At 40.7% G+C, this 20,674-nt stretch overlaps 1 protein-coding gene across 1 annotated transcript in view; it reads right to left on the bottom strand.

Moving 5' to 3' along the window:
* Positions 1 to 20,674, bottom strand: part of TNC (tenascin C) — a 97,149-nt gene that overhangs the window by 24,080 nt on the left and 52,395 nt on the right. The window contains exons 2-8 of the mRNA XM_017530186.2: positions 19,437 to 19,709; positions 18,594 to 18,866; positions 17,716 to 17,988; positions 14,580 to 14,852; positions 12,024 to 12,296; positions 3,552 to 3,824; positions 1,723 to 1,995 (exon numbers count right to left, since the gene is read on the bottom strand). Of these exons, the coding sequence (XP_017385675.2) occupies positions 1,723 to 1,995; positions 3,552 to 3,824; positions 12,024 to 12,296; positions 14,580 to 14,852; positions 17,716 to 17,988; positions 18,594 to 18,866; positions 19,437 to 19,709 (1,911 nt within the window). The remainder of the gene's footprint in view (positions 1 to 1,722; positions 1,996 to 3,551; positions 3,825 to 12,023; positions 12,297 to 14,579; positions 14,853 to 17,715; positions 17,989 to 18,593; positions 18,867 to 19,436; positions 19,710 to 20,674) is intronic.

The raw sequence follows: 20,674 nt of genomic DNA, 5'->3' as shown, positions 1-20,674 counted from the left end.
AGATCAGCAAAACAAAATCAATGATCAGAAGAAGTAAACTTTGAAGAGCACTGTTTATAAACCAAGGTCAAAATCAAGGCTCTGCCTCTGATCTGGAGTCGTTTTATGGGCAGCCACAGGGAGGAGGAGACTCAGACCTGCATCCCAGGATAGGGTGTCCCTGTTAATAAGGAACAGGGTTTTTCCTCTTACTAGGTTGCTGCCTAGGTTCTAGCATTTTCTCCAAGTCTACAAATACTGATTATAATTTTTCCATTGGTGATTTCTTGGCACTTGTTAGGTCCTGAAAACTTGACAATATAAAATATCTATCTTTAGACAGGGAGGAGAGGTTTTGGCAAATGTCATGCCTATGCCTGTCAGAGATGGCAAGCAGGTATATTGATTGGTTTTCTGTCATCCAGCCTGCTCATTTTTAATAGTGTTAGAATAAGTTGGTCATTGGGTTTTACTCCAAATCTAGCTCTATGACTGCAGAAAAATCACTTCACTGTTCTGGGCCTCGGAGTCTTCATACACAAACAGAAGAGGTTGACCTACATCACTTCTCAGGTCCCTTTTATCTCTCCTGGTGATTTTGTCATTCTGTCTCTTGGTTTCCTTTGAAGAAGCTGTTTCCAGCGAATGCCATATCTCTGAATTTCCCTCAGCTTCATGAAATAATTTACTTGTTGGAGGTCTTTCCTTTTCTCTTTAGTCATGTTCATCTTAGTATTATTATTATAAAGAGTCATATTATTACTATTATTGAGATAGAGTCTTGGTCTGTCATCTAGGTGGGAGTGCAGTGGCATGAACACAGCTCACTATAGCCTTGACCTTCTGGGTTCAAGAGATCTTCCTGCCCCAGCTTCCCAAGTAGCTGATACTACAGGCGTGAGACACTACACCTGGCTATTTTTTAAAAATTTTTTTGTACAGGAAGGGTTTCACTATGTTGCCCAGGCTGTAACCAAACTCCTGAACTCCAGTGATCCTTCTGGCTCAGCCTCCCAAAATGCTGGGATTACAGGTGTGAGCCATCACCCTGGGCCTAAGAGTCATACCTTGAAATAGCTCCTATGGAAAAAGGTGATTAAACTCCAAGGACATTCTAGGTGCCTTTCGGAGTTGTTATGAGTATCAAATAAAGTTAGAGAGCTTCACAAAGAGTAGCATGTTAATCTTGCTAGCTCTCCCCTTTATCCTTGCTGATCACTGTGCTGACTATTCACATGTAACATTTTATAAATATTAATCTTTATAGGTAGAGGTACCACTTCTCCATATCTCCCTGGTTGGTGTAGCTCAAACATTTAGCCAGAGAACAAAGGGGTGTATCTCTGGATAAAATATGATGAGATAATAGATAGAAGGAAGAATCTGTGGAATGTAAAAAAAATAAAAGATGATGACTGTAATGATGATGATGCATTAAGGACAATGTGAATAGCTCTCATTTGCGGAACCCTTGCTATGTGCCAGAACTTCTGCTATGGGCTTTACATGAATTATCTCATTTAATCCTCACAACCCCATTAAGTAAATGGCATCATACTTTTTTTTTTTTTTTTGCATAAGGACTTAGCCAAATTGTCTAAGGAAACACAATCTATAATTGAAAGAGCCAGGGTAGGAGTGCCAGCTTGCCTGCACCCAAAGCTCCTGTGATTACCCGGCCCTGTGAGAAGAAGACCATTGAGTCATGACTTTTCTCTATTCTGTCCTGTTTATTTACAGTACCTGTTGTTGCTATAGCACTGACTGGCTGGGATCGCCTTCCTTTGCTTATTCCATAGAGTTCAATTTCGTATTCAGTAGCCTCTCTGAGACCTGTTATGTCCCTGGTACGTTCAGGGGCAAGTAGGGTTATTTCCAGTGGCTCAGACTGCTTTTTGGTATCTCTTATTTTGAGAACAAAATTGTCGAAGACCCCTTCATCAGCTGTCCAGGACAAACGGAAACCGTCTAGGGTGGCATCTGAAACCAGAAGGTTGTCAACTTCTGGTTCGGCTTCTAGAGGGAAAGAGAATGGTGGGAGAAGGAGGAAAGATAACATCATTTACCAGTACATGCAATCTTCTCTCCAGTGGGGGCATCAATATGTAGTGATACCCCAGCTTTCAGAGATACAAGTGTCCTGGGATACCGAAAATGAAATCATTCAACATTAACAAGTCCAGTAGGATCAGGAGAGGGGAAAGATGGAGTTGAAACATTCAATACAAGTCAAGGATATGCTTGCATATGTGAGTTTTGTCTAAAAGCAATTCTGTAAATCCACATCTGGACTCAGCATCGGCCCCTCCCACATATTATTAAATAAGTTCAAAGGCAGTAACTTGTTTATATTTGCTCTCTGTCTTCCAGTGGCTGAGTGCCCATTCTCTGCAAGACCTTTTTCTTTTCTTCTTGAAAAGACAAATAAACCAGAATTAACGATCTGTAGAGCTGCTCATGATGATACTGCTGATTACATTCCCCTTGAGTCTAACCAAAATGGCTTAAAAAATGTTATGGTCTTTTTGTTCTTAGTGCTGTTTCACTAAAGAAGGCTCCTACCCTTGACTTTTTTTTCTTGCGTTCTTTCTTGCTATTTTATTAACCATTAGATAAATGTTCAGATGGTAGAATTGAGATTGGAATCTTTTCTGCTACATACTGTGGACCCAGGGTTTCGTCTTGTATTGCCTTAACTAGACAAAACTCAATGTCAATGTAGATTTAGAGCTGAGTTTCCCAAAGTGTGCTCAGAGCATTTGATTTCTGTTTGATCCTCTTCCTTAAAAAGTATCCACTGTCAAATAAGTTTGGAAAATACTGCCTGGATAAGTGCTTCTTGGAGATAATGCATGTTAGGATGTTCTGAAGAGGCCTGCAGTTAAAGATCCTCTTTAACTTAGTCTTTCCAAACTTACTTGAACATGGAATTTCATCACCAAGTAGGAACTTTGAACATTCTATGGAGCTAGTAATCTCTAGAAAGACTTTGAGAAACACAGATTTTCGACTGGGAGAGTTGTTAATTTCTGTAGGAATCATTAGTCTTGAGAATATTATGGATTTAGTCTGTGTTGCAGAATCTCTCTATATTAGTGATTACCAATAAAATAAGTTCACAGTTGGTTTTCCAATGATGAGCCCACTGGGTAAGTTTGTTAAGATCACGGTGGAGATTCTGAGATGGAATAGGTTTTAAACACGTTTTTGAAATATACTCATTGGTATATTTCTTTTGAGAAGGCTGAAATGTAGCTGGGGACCAGCCAGGCTGATCACCAGGGAAGATGATATAAGATAAGCACACAAGAGTTGTGAACAAGACATGGTCTAAAGAATTTTGAATTCAAAGTGGAAATATTTCGACCTTCTCATTTCTGGGGTGAGAGTAGGAAGTGTTCATTAGGTACATAAGACAAGAAGAAGTGTGGGGAGAACGTGAAACAGCAGACCACATTTGTGGATTAAGGAGGGAATGTGAACAAAGATGTTAAAGTCATGGCGATCTGGGAGACAGGTTACACAGGAGGGGACCAGGAAGAGGAACGAATGGCTCACTTGATTTGAAATACCTGTAACAATCTCAGCCCTCAAGGGCTTGGTTTGGTGCCCTTGGGTGAAGCCAGAGACCATAACCTCATAGCCAATGCCGGTTATGAGGCCTCTAAGCTCCAGCTTCCTCTGGTTTCCTGAAAGTGTGAATTCCTGGGGGTCCAGCAGCTTCCCAGAATCCACCACCGTTACTAGAAAGCTGTCAAAGGCATTCTCCGATGCCATCCAGGAAACTGTGAACCCGTAGGGATTAATGTCGGAAATGGTTAAGTTTTCCAGAAGGGGCAGGGCCTCTGAAAGAAGGGAGGAGTGAAAATAACTCAGGTTAGCAGCACTGACTCTGTCAGGATAGCACACGTTTCCAAGAACACCCATAGATACCCAAGTCCATCATTCAATTTGTGTTATATGCTCAGAAAATGAAAATTCAGTAGGAGCTTATTGGGTGCCAGGTAGTGTTTTCTTGTGCAATTCTCTTAATAGCCTGTGAGGTAGGTATTATTCTCATTTTACATGTGAGAAAACTGAGTTTCAAAGAGGTTGATTTGGACAAAGTCACAAGCTAGTAAGGGATAGAGCAAAGTTTTTAGTTGGGTCTGACTCTAAAAGCCATGCAGTTCTCTATACAAATAGGATACATTGTGTTGAATTTGGATCCCTTTCTCTACTTCCCACTGCCTTCCACTTTTTTTTTTTGCAAGTATAATTTTTTTTTTTTTGGTATACTTCATATGTTTCTATCCCTCTTCTAGTGCACATTTTGAGTCAAATTAATGAAGTCAATTAGTGCCATATCCTCACAAACTGAAATAAAAAGAGGAGGTAGGTTTTTTGTTTATGTGTCGAAGTTAATAGCTCATGGTTATTACCCACTAAGAAAATAAAAGATTTGCTAAAGCTTTTGCTGTTTATTTTCCTGGATAAAGTTAGAAAACAAGGACGCATCTGGGTCTTAGTAAGTTCTGTCATCATCATCCCTCCTTTCTTCATTCATTCACCTTCCTTTCTTCACTCACCTAACATGCAGGTCCCAGGCATTCTGATTTCTCAGATGCTAAAGGGCCTATTCATACATTGGGATATCCAAAAGAAGGGATCTTATGTTGGCTGTTTCTGTTAATAGTTCCCAACTGACAAAGCTTCACATCATTATCCTAGTTAATCCTCAGAATGATACAGTAAGATGGATATTGCTACCTGCCTTCCAACTCCAATCACATCTAAAAAAAAATCAGAGATGTTAATGACTTAGCTTAGGTCATACATCTACTAGGTGCCTAAGCTGAGATCCAACCAGGTCTTCTGACTCCAAGTTCTATGTTCTTTCCATACCTAAAGCCAACCCCAAACAGAGATGGCAATCCTGAGGGATAAGGAGGATTAGTGGAGAAGGTCCAGTATCTCTTTTTTAGCTTTTGTTTGTTTTTAACCCACAGTAATGGTAAATGCATTTTTTTTAATCAGAAGAAAGAAAAGGAGACAGAAATTTCAAAGTTAGTTGCATCTAGTTTTAGTGACTTCTTTTTCAACTGCAGCTAAATGGAAACTTTCAAAGAGATAAATCCTCTTGCATTAGTTCACTAACGCTCAGGGTCTAATCCATGAGATGTAAAGAAAAATGTGTAAAAAAGAAGTGTTTGGTGACTGAATGAATAAGGGAATGAATGCCTTCATCCCCTGAATAGAGGTTTAAATTTTGCTGTGGCTTGGACTTCCTGTACTTATTTGGAAATACTTGGTGTTTATTCTGAGGCATGTTTTTCCATGTAAAGATTTCCCAAGGATCATAATTCTATCAAAGGCGAAGATGAAATCATTTATACTGTGCAAACAATCTTGGTCTGAGAGACAAGGGTATCAAATTCTGTTCCTGGATTTTGTTTAGATAAGTGGCATCTCTCTTTGATAGCTGGCCTCTTTGCACCTCCACGCCATCAAAGCAGTGAATTCCAATGAAACTGAGGGCATTCAGGCTAATTAGTCAATCAAAGGCTTGTTATTTAAGAGTCCCTCCTGTTTCATTTTTTTTCTTTCTTAATATGCTTCTCTTAAAACGCAATCTTTTCACATCGTGGATTAGCTGAGACAATGCTGTAACTGGATCTAGGATTCCCAAGACTGGCTCTCAGCTTCCCTTTCTTCTGTTACGTGGGAGGTCCTACAGGCAGCTACAGTAAGCAACAGCCTGATGGGATCTGTGGCCATTTCTCTCCTCCTGAGCAGTGAGAATCTCATCTTGTTCCTCCTTGTCTCACTCCCTTAAGAAATTACCATATTCTGCATTTGAAGACTTATCTGAATGATTTAATTCACATTAGGTAACTGGATAGGAAAAAAAATCACTTTTTAATCTTATATTAAAACACATCCAATGTTCTCTTAAAAAGGAGAGGGAATTCATGATTACATAGGTCTATTGTTCTATCTAGGCTTATTGGTTATTTTTAAGAAAGCCACTTTCCCAATAATGTTGGGAGATGGTAGGAAGACCATAGCATCTATAAATTACCTGCTGGATGCTAGGCAGTTAAATTTCATCAACTCCGTTTAATCTATGAGACAAGGCTTCCAGAAGTACCTGTGGTGTCCTCTCTCCATGCATAAGGAAATTAGGATTCAAATAAGCCAAGAACTTATCAAAGTTATGTAACTAAAAGGCTGAGGTTTAGAAACCACATAAGCTTGATCTGAAAATCCTCACTCTTCCAGGATGCCATGCTGCCTATAATTAAATATTTAATCATACTAATTAACATGTCTTAGTTATGGCAATTTAGACCCTGGGAGAGACCTGGTTTAATGTGAAAAATCAGATGGCAAAGTCTGGCTTCTGAAGATTACCATTAATGCAAAGCAAGAGACTTCTAAATATTGTCTGATGCTTTTTGGGCTAGAAATTTAGTAAACTGACACCATGTGCGGCCTTTGCCATTGCAGTCTTGGCTGCCACCGTTTGGCAGCATTTGCCAAATTGAACACTGGCAAATGTTCAAGAAGTCAAGTTTAATGAATGGGTAGGGCTTAATTAAACTTGGAGTTTATCTGCCATCTGAGGGTGAACCTTCATCAATCTATTGTATTGCCAATTTTAAGAAGAATTATTTTTTAAAGAAAGGGATGGTTATACTTTTGGGGCACATATATGAACTGCCTTACCTCACATGATTTATGAGCAGAATTTCTATCTTAGGCCTTTACTAACTTAAGTTTCACTTTTTAGGTAGAATCTCTAAACTGTGGCTAAAACAGCCAATAAAACTGGGCACAAAAAATCCTAAAAGCTTTATACAACTCTTGAGAACATTGTCTCCATTTCCCAAGGGTAGCTGTGAAAGACCTCTCTTTTGTAATAGTATCTGCCTTCTCTTTACTTAGAAGTTTACATGTAGTGTCTTGGCTATCGTGAATAATGTGTTGTAACCTGTGTCAATCAATGGATGAATGGATAAAAAAAAAAAGTAGTGTGTGTGTGCGCATATATATTTTATATAATTTATATATATATATATATATATTCTGTGTGTATGTATATATATCTATATCTATAAAGTGGATACATAAAGTGGAATACTTCATAGCCTTGAAAAAGAAGAAAATTCTTTCATTTTCAATAACGTGGTTGAACCTGGAGGACACTGTACAGAGTGAAATAATCCAGGCACAGAAAGACAAATACTACATGATCTCACGTGTGATCTAAGAAAGCTGAACACATAGAAGCACAGAGCAGAATGGTGGTTACCAGCGACTGACTTTGGGTAGATGAAGAAAGGGGAGATGTTCATCAAGGAGTACAAAGATCAGTTAGACAGAAGGAATAAGTTTTAGTGATCTATTGCACAGCATGGTGACTGGCCGTAGTTAATAATAACATATTGAAAACTTAAAAATTGCTAAAAGAGTAAAAAAAAAAAAAAAAAAAAAAAAAAAAAGGAAAGCAGGTGAGGTGATTGATATGTTAATCAGGTTGATTTAATCATTCCACAATGTATGTGTATATCAAAACAACACAGTATTCTCCATAAATATACACAATCATTATTTGTCCATCAAAAATAAAAGAGTGTACATTTGGAGTGAAGACTGTATTTTGGTTGAATTTTCCTTTAAGATGACTTATCTCTTTTTCTCCCTGTGTTAGAGTTTTAAACAGGCAAGTGAGAACTTCTGATTGAGTACCTGTAACGACATAGGCAGTGAGGGATCTGGTGGGGTCCCCGGCCCAGGTGGTCCCTGCCACACTGATGTCATAGCCAGTGTTCTCCACCAAGCCCATGACGTGAGCTTGCTTTGCATCTCCTGATACTGTCAGTTGCTGGGACTCATGCAGTGAGTGAGCGTCACTCACATTGATAACAATCTTTGCAAAAAGCCCAGCTTGAGTAGTCCATGACATGTTGAAGCTGTTTGGAGTAATATTGTTAAGAATTAGCGTGCCCAACTGTGGCTCTGGCTCTAAAGGAGAAGGAACATGGGTAGAAAGAAAGAGAGAGACTTTATTAGAGGAAGCAGATTTCTCCAGAATGTAGCCATCGAACATGAAAGCACTGATATCTCCAAATATATGCAGAAGAGGTAGTGTGTTAGGCTGTGTCTACACCTGCACTGAATATGATGGGAGAGAATATATTGCTTTCTCTGTGGGCATAGATTTGTGTTCTTTTCTTATTTTTTATTTTTAAGATTTGTGCTCTTTTAAAGCATAGACACCACCATTTGCTAGGCATGTATGAAGAAGAGAAGACAAGCCATTAGAGTGGTAGATCGGAATAATGTGAAGGGTATTAAGGCTACATTTTCTAAAGTTTGTAATGGGGACACAAGCCCTGTAAGATGTTCCAAGAAAAGATAGCTTTATGATTAAGTATGCATGGTAAACACTGAATATTGTATCTTACCATAGATTCACAAGGTGGGTTTGCATTTTAAAGGCTCTGACAGGCTGCTTCTGTAAATAAACTTATTTCATTTTCTTTAGCCAATAATTTCATAAACTTACTGATCAATGCATACACTATCTGAGGAATATTCTTCAAACATCTCAAGGAGCTGGTGTTCCAATGAACATCCTTTAGAAAATGTTTCTTTGGAGTTTCCGTATTTAGTATTCTTTTTAGTATCTATTGGTTGCACAAATTAAAGGGTAATATACATATAAGAGAAATTTTTACAGTATTTAATGTGCATTGTAGAAAAATCTATATTTCACTCTTTAATACCATAAAGGTGAAGATGGCTTCCATTAGAAATTCCCGGTGAATGCAAAAGTGAAAGAACAACTTGAAGTTAGACATTAAATTTTCTGCTTAGGAAACTCACTTATTGGATAATTTGGACAGATAGATGGTTTCCCTGAGTTTATATATCTCTTTTCTGTTAAAATCTCGACATTCAGTTTTGAGAGCAACTCATTTAATGTTAAGGGGCCTATATGGCTAGATGTTTATGGGGCTGGCCTCCTAAATGCTCATTTATCAAATAAAACTAATTTTAAAATAAGTGCAACCCAGGTTGTGCTTTAGAGAGTGCTGAAGGATTCAGATATTAAGATCAGGATTTAGGGTTGGGAAGAGGCACACCAAGGCCTTGGGAGTTATTTTGCTTCAGCTCCAAAATTTGGAGGAAAGAAGGGGCTCATTTGGATAAATTTTATCTGCACAACTGTACAGCATAACTCAATGCAATAAAATCTCTACGAACAAAAACGATTTGGTTTAGAAGCAGTATACAGCCATTAGCATTGACTTCGGATTTCCTACTTATCAATTAACTTGAGAAGGTAGCAATGCAATTGTTTTCAGCTATAACCTCAACCTCAACAAATTCCCTCAATCACGCAAAAGATAAAAATTTTCCAAGTGGAACTCTGTTATTTCCCTATATTTTGCTGTAGAAGCAATCTCCCAAATTAAGGATGTATGCTAGAATTCTTTTCATGCTACCAGACAGTCAATGCCAACAGATTCACCATGCAGAATAAGACTTAGATTCTTGAGGTCAGCTTTACCTCCAGCTGTCTCTCAAAGGGTGCAACCAAGCTGAGAAATGAGACGCAAGAAAAAACAGAGAAAGATAGTGGTAGTTAGGGTATGGTCAGTGTTCCATGCAAAATGAGGGGCATTTTTCTCCAACCACTTCTAACCTTCTGAAATGATTCCTTGACATGCTAGCTGCTTCCAGGAAAGAGAAACATTTTCAAAAATTTAATGCTATGAATATTCACCACATGCACCAAGATTTGGACAAGATGATGGCTGGAGAGAAGAGCCTGAGGCTTTGTGACAGCTGTGAGTGACAAAACATGCTTGACAAAGTACATGTCAAAAAAAAAAGGATAGTCTTCAGACAAAAATCTCAAGAACAAAATAAGACCACTGGGTCCTCTCATGCAGTTGTTGATTTGGAATTCAGTGTCCGTTCTCAGCATGCTCAGCTCAGGGCACCCTTATTTTTAAAAAAATTCTGCTGGAGAGAAAGGGAGTGTAGATCTTTCTGACCAAGGCACCAGAAATGGCATGCACATACCTCTTTGAACATGACATATGCAAACTTTGATTAGACAGACCACAGGAAGATGATAATGGGTGGGACTGGAAAAGATTATTCAAGATCAGAGGAAAGGATGGTTTAGAAATTCAACCAAAGCAAGTCAGGTTAACTCTATATAAACAAACAGAACGACTCCAGATGTGAATGGATATTTAGGAAAAAGAGATTGACACTGAAATTCTTTAATTTGGGGTGAGAGTTATTCTAACATTTTAAAGCTTTTATTTGGATGGTTCTATCAAATTTGAGAAGGATTGGGATCAACTAGGAGGATGAAAAGTGGGTAGTGAGTGATTTTTGGAATGCTATTCAGAGGAAGTTCAATGAAGACTGAAGAAGCTATAATAGGAAATACCTGTGGTTGCTTGGACCATCAGGGTCTGAGCACGATGCCCGCCAATCAGCCCATGAAGGTGGACAGTGTAATTAGAAGATGATTTGAGGTTGTTGATGACAGAGCTGCGAGACACCCCAGGCACAGAGAGCAACATGGTCTCCTGGGGGTGATCAGAATTACTGACTTCTATAAGAAAGCTATCAAAGGCAGACTCCTGAGCTTCCCATGAGATGGACACACTGCCCCAGGTCATGTTTAAGACAGTGAAGTGGCTAAGAAGAGGTTCGGCTACTAAAGCAAGGAAAAAAAAAAGAAAGTGTGTCAATTTAAAACACCATTATAGAGTCAAAATCAAAACACATAAGACTAAATCCATAAATTTTTAGATTTTATCCTTTGTTAATAGTAAAATAATTTGTCCTTTGTTGGAAATCAGTTTGAGCCATGAGAAATAAGCATATATGTTTGCCTAATTTTCTCCTCTGGGATTTTTCATACTTGAATCTGGCTAAGATAGGAATTGGATAATGTGGGCTCTCTGCCTTATCTGTGGACCACCTGATGACAATTTGTAGCCTCATATAGAATAAGGACAGACCCTCCTTCAACCATGGGTGACCTAAATGACAGGCAATTTTGATGTTACAATGTCAACCCATTTCTCAGATTTCCCAGACTATGAGTCCCCTTTTTGTAAACTATAAGGAAAAATTCTGTGTTTATTCTGTATTGCTTTTTTTTCTAGTTTGTGATTTCTTCATTACCTCTCAAGAGACGGCACAGTTTAAAATGTGCTAAGAATATTATTTTGAATGTACGTGGCTCCTCTTTAAATTCACTTAGCGTTCTCTTTTACTGCATGGCAAAGAGCAACTTAGTGCACATCTCACAGATACCACAAATTTAAAATGAGAGCACATCATTATTTTTTAAAACTAAGTCCCTTGTTTGAAACACAACTATTCTACTTTTATTTTTGCTACCTATCATTCATTATTCTGAGGGCAAGACAGCATGGGCTGGTCTTCTAGAGGTGATGTTGGAACTGAAATGGTCTGAATGGCACGGTTGCCTCCTGCACTCATCTGATAAGTAATCTTTGCTGTTTCTCTTTATTTTCCCAATTGGGGGAAAAAAAACCACCCAAAACCATAAACACAATTATTAAATCATTGGGATATTTGGGTATTGCAAGGTCAAAGAGACAAGGAAGACAAAGACACTAAGCTAATACAAAAAAATATTTATAAGACCTCTTTGACTGAGGCAGGCATCTTTCAAAGTCAAGAACAGCTCTTCTTATATAGCTTTTTAGTTATCAGAGGTTAGAATTATTTTCTCTAGATTCCATATGGTAACCTAGACTGAACTGCATTTTATGCTGCAAATATCATGGTCAGTGATAAATCAGGCAGGTGACTTTATGACAATCCATTATTTGGGCTGCTGTTGGAAAAGAGTTATGTTAAACAGAACTCCAGCCTAGCACCATGGAAGAGTTAGTGCCCTGTGGGTTGTACAGCAATGGGTGAGGAGAAGGAGTGGCTTCACCCTGCAAAGAAGACTGTGGAGAGAGAGTGTTAGAAATGGGAGAATGCACATGTACCTGTCGTGGCTGTGGCACTGATGGTTTTGGTCCGGATGCTGGGAGCAAGTCCAGAGAGGTAGACAATAAAATCAGTACTAGGGGGCAGCCCTGAGATATGGGCAGTTCGTTCAGCACCAGAGATATTATATTCTGCAGTCTCCAGCAACCTATTGGAATCAATAATTTCAATGGTAAAGGTCTCGAAGATCCCATCGGTGGCTGTCCAGGAGAGATTGAAGCTCTCGGGAGTTATGTCAGAAACATTTAAGTTTCCAATTTCAGGTTCTTTGGCTGAAAAAGGAAGGGGTGGGGGAGAAGAAACAAATACATTTGAGTTAATTATTTGGCTTTTTTAAGATTGGGGTTGTTAATGGAACCATTGCTGGGTAGAGAGATCTGATAGTTCAGGGCTATGATGGAAGGAAGCAATGTTACCAATTAGTGCCAAAGAGAGAGAAGCAGCAGTTTTGTTAAAAGAAAAATTAGAAAAAAAGAAGGTAAGGGTATGGCAATTAGATTTCTCTACATGCAGTTGCCACATACAATCAGGCCCTAGCCAAGAAGATGTGCTGAATGATCTTATCAGGAACTGTTGCATCTCAGCCGCTCATGCCTCTGGGAGCCCTATCTCAGAGTTGCTGGCCACAAGTCAAAAGATATGAGTCCCAGCAGCTTCCAGTCTCTTGAATCGGATTAAGGAGACCAAGATTACTTGGATGCCTCTCACAGACATTCTTTGCTTTGAAGGAGCTCCCATCTATTCAAATGAAGGCTAAATAATTCTGATGCCATTACCCTCCCAAAGTGGTAACTTGAGGCATCTGATTTTGTGACTTAATGGGAATTATCAATTTCTCAGTGTAATTCTTGGTATTTTTTAATACTTCAGACAAGGACCAGCCAGCCATTCTCATATTTTGTTGAAATAGCGTGTCCTCACTTAACTGCTGGTAGGCTAATACTGCATTGCCAACCAAGAGTTCTAAACCAAGGCAAAGCAGTTTAGGTCATCCCTTTCAATGAACAAGTAACATTTTGTCTTGGAGATGGTCCTGCCAGTGCTTTCCCCAGCCACAAGAATAAAATGTGTAGAGGGCAGGTAGGAGCAGGGTTTGAAAAGCTAGTACTGTCTCTTTAGCAAGAAAGAAGGCTCCTGGTCTCTGAGATCCTTCTAATAGATTTGTTGAGATACAGATCAGATGGGATTAGGGTCCTTCCCGCCCATAGGCCAATTCATCAGTGGCAAGACTGTTGCTATTGTTAAGAAGGAAAACACACACATAAAAATACTGAGGACATAAAAACCACAAGATCTGCAGGAAAGATCAGAAGTGGTGGGTGATTACTTTGTCTTCTGGGAAGGGATGGTTTATGGGTGTCAGATAAAAGATGCCTTGGGTGCCTTCAGAGTAGCCTCAGATGCAAATTCTAGGCATTTCAGGGTCACTGTCAGGCAGTGGTTTATGTTTATGTTTATGTTTAATAAGTGAAATGACTGAGGTTTAAATGCAGAGCTATGCTCTTGCTAGATTCAATTCAATACAGGTATGCATTACAGTTTACTTGCAATAATTATTTTAAAAGGGGGAAGTCATATGCAAAATGAAGCAATAGTCTCTACCGAGCTTCAAATCCATGGAGGCACATGATAAAGATGAGCAATGGAAAACGGTGCCAGGGGAAGACTGCTGATTTTAGCAGGCTCCCGGGAAACACTGAAGCCTTGTAACAGGGGTAGAGAGATGAGTAAACAGTAATGCACCCTCCTGGGTCTGGGGCTGGGAGTTTGCCATCCAAAGGCCAAAAATCCAGAGAGAAAGTCGATTAAAAGAGCTAAAAGGGTATCAGTTCTTTGACATTCATAGCCCGGGACATTCCTTGTTCCAAAAGCTGCTGTGTGTACTTGTGCTAATGAATGGCTTTCTCTTTGGTACAGTCTCCAGTCATAATTGTGTAATTCCTTTTTTTTCCTTATGGTCTAGCTATTTGCTAATTTGATGTTCTAACAATGACTCAGTATCTGAGAGAATTGCCCGGAGGAGGGTAATTCAGTTCTCTTATTATACTGGGTGCATTTTAAAGAAACATTTCTTAAATGCAAGAACCACAGTACTCATATCCTTGAGGGCTTTAGAGATAGGAAAGCACCATTTCCAACTAGCAAAAGATTCTCTAAAGTAAATAATCTGTGCTCCACCAGAACTCATATACACAGAGTGGGGCTTTTAGTTAGACCCAAGCACTGGAGAAGTGAATTAAAACCATCTGGCTGATTCCTGAAACAAAAATTCATCATTCAAAAAAGATGTAGAATCAGCCAGGTAAAGTATGAAAGGTGTGGCGGGCGGGGGCGGGCTGGAGATCAGAAAGGGCAACATCTGCGTCATTCACCATCCACATGGCAAAGGCATGGGACAAAGGCAGCCCACAGGGAGGTCTCTGAGCATGCACAGCCGGCCAGTGAAAGGCACATGAACAGGATTCAGTTATGGGGAGATGCTGACTCTGTGCATGATCTCTAGGAGACGAATAAAAGAACCCTGGGGAGAAAGCATTGTCAGGGAGAGGAAGTACCTGTGGAGGCCTCAGCAGAGAGCACTGGCGTTCTATAGCCCTGGATCACCCCATAGATGGAGACTCTGTAAGGCGTGGCAGCCTTGAGGCCCGGGATGTCCACAGCCCGGAGGCTGCCAGGCACTGTGAGGTTCTGGGCTGCCTCCACCTTGTTGACCTCCTGCACCTGAATGACAAAGTGCTCATAGGCCTGGTCAGCTGCGGTCCAGTTGAGTCTGAGGCCATCCCAGCCAACCTCAGATGTGGCTAAATCTCCCAGCTGCGGGAGCTCTTCTGAAGAAGGACAGAAAGGTATTTGTCAGTTCTGCAAACCAAAAATGAGGAAACCAAACATCCCACAGCCCAACTCTAGGAAAGAGAAAGGGGAAAGATAAATTTTTTAAAAATTTAATTCTTGGTCTCTGAGCATTTGCAATTTGAACTGTGGTTCTCTGGCCACAGCTCTCTTTAGGAGTTGAAAATGGCCAGAAAGGTGAACATCTGCCTGGTTTATCCTTGAGATGGCAAAGACATCTGCACCAATGCACAACCCACTGGGAGCATGCATTACCAGTAGCTGAAGTTCACATGGAAAAGTAGGACTGTGGGTCAGGGTAAGAGAAATGGGAATGGTTAGAAGGGCAGACTTTGGAGGCAGGTGGTCCTTGATTACAATCCCAACACTAGCATTTGCTAGCTGTGTAATCTTGGGCATGCCACTGAGCTTCTCTCTGAGCCACCCTCTCTTCACTTTTAAATGGAGCTGATGGTGCTATTTCCTGGGATTGCATGATGATTAAATGGTGATATCGATCAACTTCTTAGTGTCATACCTGATACATGGCAAGGGCCGACAAGTGGCAGCTAGATAAATTTATCATTGTTTGAGTGTGTTCCCTTGGAATTTCTTACTCACGTATGGGAGAAATGCCTGCTTTATTTCATTATTTGTAAATAGAAAGATTATCTCATCACTAGCCACTGGCTACCTGCCTGGGTTTATAAAGTGTATGCTGTCTCAGCTGTGAACAAGTATGCTCCTTTGGTCTTTTATCAGCTTTCAGGGATCAAAGGTTATGCTCTGGGTTCTCAGCTTGCTTCTTTTTTCACCTTTTTCTATTTGTACTTTGTGTCTAAATGAAGAATGGCTGTATCACAGAGCAAGGCTGTTTGTGTGCAATGAGTGTGCCTGCTTTTAATTAAAAGAGAGGATGTTTTTCTCAGTAAATGGTGCAGAAGAGAACCCACTATTAGTTTTTCTACAATGTAGAAAGGAAATTTAATGTAGTTGTTATTGGTGATTGAGAAAGTTAGGATTTAGGATATGGAAAAACCCACTGCTTTGTGGGTTACTCCTCAGGGTTAAATGCAATCTCTCAGCCACTGTTTTGAAGGCTGAAGTGGCCATGGGTTAGAAGTTTAGGGAAGAAACTATCTGCAGAGATTGCAACCAAAAAAAAAAAAAGGTGAAAGATAGATACTTGTTTTTGGGTATCCAAGGATTCAGTGCATTGTGGGAGTCTGGGCACTTCTTCCTTTTAAGATGGGCTGTTTTCAAACTGTGTTTCACGTAGATCTGGGGCTTTTCTAGAAGAACTGTATTGAGAACATGGATGGAGGTATCCCCCCTTCCTTCCAGGTTTACTAAGAATAGCTGTTCATTATCTGTCAAAGAGCAGGTTTCCTTAGAAGATTTCATAAAGCAGTTGTACTGCTAAAGACAAGTTTGCAGACTGTAGATGAAGATAATGAGCATCTTGCCCACAGGCCACACCTATCTCAAAGGCCCTTTTTGCTCTTGTTTGGTCAGAAGATATTCCAGGAAATACAGGACTATGACCTGGCCCCCGATTTTTGGAATCGTGTGTAGTTTCTAGCAACCGCCAAGTTTGTTATATATAAGCAAGAAAAATTTTTTTTTAATTGGGTGATTTGGATTGCATTATCAAAAGGCAGGATATGTAGAGTGGGCATGGGCTTAGGGCATAGCATAGAAGCCCTATTACCAAAAAGTTGGCCTTTTTCCCCATAGCCCTTTTTGAAGCTATTTCTAGAAATCTCATATACAGCACATAGTTTTCTATAACAGATGGAGCAGAACATTTTGGTGGAAAATTGAGAGGAATTGTTTTTCCTTCCCAAATTGAATGAAAAGCATTGAAGTCAAAGGTGGCTGTCCTTTCTTGGAAATGTCCCTGCTGTGAGTATCTGTTAAGGAGAGTCTTAGTTTCAGCAGAAGCTAACTGTATCACTTCCAAAGGTTATTATGTAGAGATCTGCCTATCAGTTGGGTGTTGGTGGCTCTGAGGCTAGCAATAAGGTTTTTTTCTAGAAAGTTCTGATCTTATTTTTGTGCCACAGCCCTCATGTTTGTGCTGTTTTAAAAATCATGACTCTGTTGGTGAATGATAAATTTAGCTATTTGCTATTCAATATTTACTACATGATGGGCAGGCACGTTACTAGGCACTGACATTCATTAGCTCATTTATTGCTCACGACAGTTTTCTGAAGTAGGGTTATCATTGCTGATTTAAAGATGAAAAGAGGAGGCTCAGGGCTGTAAAGAAATATACCCAAGAATAGAGGCAGGGTACACTGGCTCATGCCTGTAACCCCAGCACTTTGGGAGGTCAAGGTGAGTGGATTGCTTGAGCCTAGGAGTTTGAGGCCACCCTGGGCAACACAGTGAAACTCTCTCTACAAAAAATACAAACACTTAGCTGAGTGTGGTGGCTCACACCTGTGGTTGAGAGAATCACTTGAGCCTAGGCGGCAGTGAGCTGTGGTCACACCACTGCATTCCAGCCTGGGCAAAAGAATGAGACCCTGACTCAAAAAAAGGAAAATATATATCATAAATACACTATATATAAGTATATATTTGTGTGTGTATGTGTGTATATATCTATAGATTAACTATAACTATAGTTATATAACTATAACTATATAACTATAACTATAGATCTATAGATATATACACACATATTCCCAAAATTATTTGGCCAGTGAGGTAGAATTCCAACCCGGACTCTCCTGAGTTCATGCTGTCTGCCAACAACATTGAGGTAGAATTCTGCCACATGCGGGAATTTTCACTATTTCAATGGTATGCTGGCTCCTATCATGTCTCAGGTCTGGGAGGAGGATCATATACCTGTAATGACCTCTACAGCAAGGGGTCGAGTGTTGCGGCCCCTGACCTCGCTGTGCAGGGTGATTGTGTAAGGAGTGCCGGCCCTGAGGCCTGGGATTTCCACGGAGCGTAGGCTGCCAGGAACGGTGAGATTGTGAGCCTCTTCCACCTGGTCAGCCTCCTGGACCTGAATGATAAACTGGTCATAGGTTCCATCTGGCGTGGTCCAATTCAGTCTGAGAGCATCCCAGCTAACCTCGGTCACTGTGAGGTTTCCCATATCTGGAACCTCCTCTGCATAAGGACACAGAGTTGCTGAGTTACTTAAAAAGGCAATTGCACTCTCGGATTCAGGTGAGATGGCATTTTGGCTAAGGTTGGGATGAGTCGTCTGTTTAGTGTTGATTACAGATGCATGATTTACAGCAGGTGTTGAGCACACTCAAATTATTGGCACTAAAGCCAGGGTTTTTCTATTCAGCCTTTGGGAATGAAAAGTAGTTTTAGGAATTGTTCACAATTTCTATTCTTGACATACAAATAGGGTTATGGGGAGTCCTTTGGTGTTCTTAAAATGAACTCATGAGCTCAGAGCTATTTTTTCTTCACTTACAGGTTGGGCTTTCCAACTTTTTCGATATTGTGATTGAAACTTACTTTGAAAAAAAGTCACCTCTCACTTTTTTAAAGGAAGAGTAGGTGGAATTTTCCATGGAACTGGGCTACAACTATGACTTAGCCAAATAAGGGATGTAACATTTAGGAAGAACCAAAGATGATTCACTGGTGTTTCCCCAATGTCGTAGGAGCTGATCCCAGTTTAGAGCAAGATAGTACTTTGATTCTTCCTGAGCAGAGACAAAGGGGAGGAAGTGAATTAATGAGTTAGTCTAGAATACCTGTCAAGACTTCAACAGAGAGAGGGGTTGTGCTGAAGTCCTGAGTGACCCCGCGAATGGTGATGGTATAATGAGTGGCTGCTTTGAGCCCAGGCAGGTTCGTGGACCTCAGTCCTCCTGGGACCGTGAGGTTCTGGGCTGCCTCTGCTGTGTCAGCCTCCTGCACCTGAATGAAAAAGTACTCATAGGCCCCTTCCGGAGCAGTCCAGTTGAGTTTGAGGGCGTCCCAGCCCACCTCGTCCACCACAACCTCTCCCAAACTGGGAGTTTCCCCTGGAGAAGGACAAAGAACTAGTTTAGTGATCAAATCCCACAACAAGTTCCAGGGAATCTTTAACACAAGAAAAAGCTTTGTATTACTTAAAAAAATGTGACTTTCTTTGCATAAACATAAACATGCATCATGCAACACTTTAACGTTTAGAAATGGAGCAAAGAGAGAGGGCGTGGGAAATTTTTTTTTTTTTTTAAATCTTAAAGAATTGCCTTAGCCCTCAGTAGATGAGAGAATTTTGTGATTTTGTTTCCCTTTCATGTATAGTGCCTTAATGTCCCTTAACAGGAGGGAGGCTGTTTATGGAGTTAAAGGTCCCCTCCACGGGAGCTGTGTGTTTAGTCCCTCAGGTTGAGCTCTGTACAACTCCCAAGGGTGTCACTCATGTGGAGTGAAGCATTAAAGGTGGCCTTGGGATTGTGTAGCCTGATGGCCTGATGTCACAATTAAACCCCATAGACATAACTAGTGGGAGAACATGTCCATTCCAAAGCTAGTTGTGTCTAACGATTCACTGGTAGTTTCCTGCTGGGAAAAATAGAAGCTATAAATAGAAAGGGAAGAGATACCTGTGGAGGCCTCAGCAGAGAGCACCGGTGTTCTATAGCCCTGGATCACCCCATAGATGGAGACTCTATAAGGTGTGGCAGCCTTGAGGCCTGGGATGTCCACAGCCCGGAGGCTACCAGGCACTGTGAGGTTCTGGGCTGCCTCCACCTTGTTGACCTCCTGCACCTGAATGACAAAGTGCTCATAGGCCTGGTCAGCTGCGGTCCAGTTGAGTCTGAGGCCATCCCAGCCAACCTCAGTCACGGTGAGGTTTTCCAGTTCAGGGGCTTGTTCTGAATAATGACAGAGATGGGGTCAGTTAAACTATTCCTCATAAAGTTTTGCTTCTGAGAACCTAGGAATGGCAAGCTCGATGCCACATCTACAGGCCATTGCTGCCCGAGTGCCATGTTTTGCTCACTGCATCTGCTACCAGTGCTTTCCCTATTAAAACATTAGCAGGACAACAATGTAATATTTCTTTTGCGGCCGGGTGCAGTGGCTCACACCTATAATCCCAGCACTTTGCGAGGCTGAGGCGGGCAGATCATTTGAGGTCAGGAGTTCAAGACCAGCCTGGCCAACATGGTGAAACCCTGTCTATACTAAAAATACAATAATTAGCTGGGTGTGAAGGTGGGCACCTGTTGTCTCAGCTACTCAGGAGGCTGTGGCAGGAGAATCGTTTGAACCCAGGAGGTGGAGGCTGCAGTGAGCTGAGATGGCACCACTACACCCCAGCCTAGGTGACAGAGTGAGACCCCATCTCAAAAAAAAAAATATTTTGCCTTTTTGAATATTTGAGTTTTTCTCTTGGAAATGATATTTTCCTGTTGATCACTGTCCTGTAGATTTAGACAACTATACATCTATGTTAGCAATATTCTGAGCTTCAGTTTTCATTTTGGAATGTCTTGCTTCATAAGGGAGTGGCCCTCAGTTATTCTGGGGGTCTTGGTTTGAACTGTCTAACCTTCTGTATTTTGAGACAATTGGCTCCTCTTAGATTCCCTTCTTTTTTCGAGGCTGAGGTGGGTGGATCACCTGAGGTCAGGAGTTCAATACTGGCCTGGCTGACATAGAGAAACCCTGTCTCTACTAAAAATACAAAAGTTAGCTGGGTGTGGTGGCAGGCACCTGTAATCCCAGCTACTTGAGAGGCTGAGTTAGGAGAATCACTTGAACCCAGGAGGTGGGAGTTACAGTGAGCCGAGATTGAGCCACTGCACTCCAGCCTGGGTGACATAACAAGACTCCA

This window comes from Cebus imitator, unplaced genomic scaffold (genome assembly GCF_001604975.1).
Source record: "Cebus imitator isolate Cc_AM_T3 unplaced genomic scaffold, Cebus_imitator-1.0 Scaffold64, whole genome shotgun sequence".
NCBI classification, from domain to species: Eukaryota; Metazoa; Chordata; class Mammalia; order Primates; family Cebidae; genus Cebus; species Cebus imitator.
Note: the sequence above shows the minus strand (reverse complement) of the source record. Positions and strands in the feature narration are given on the sequence as shown.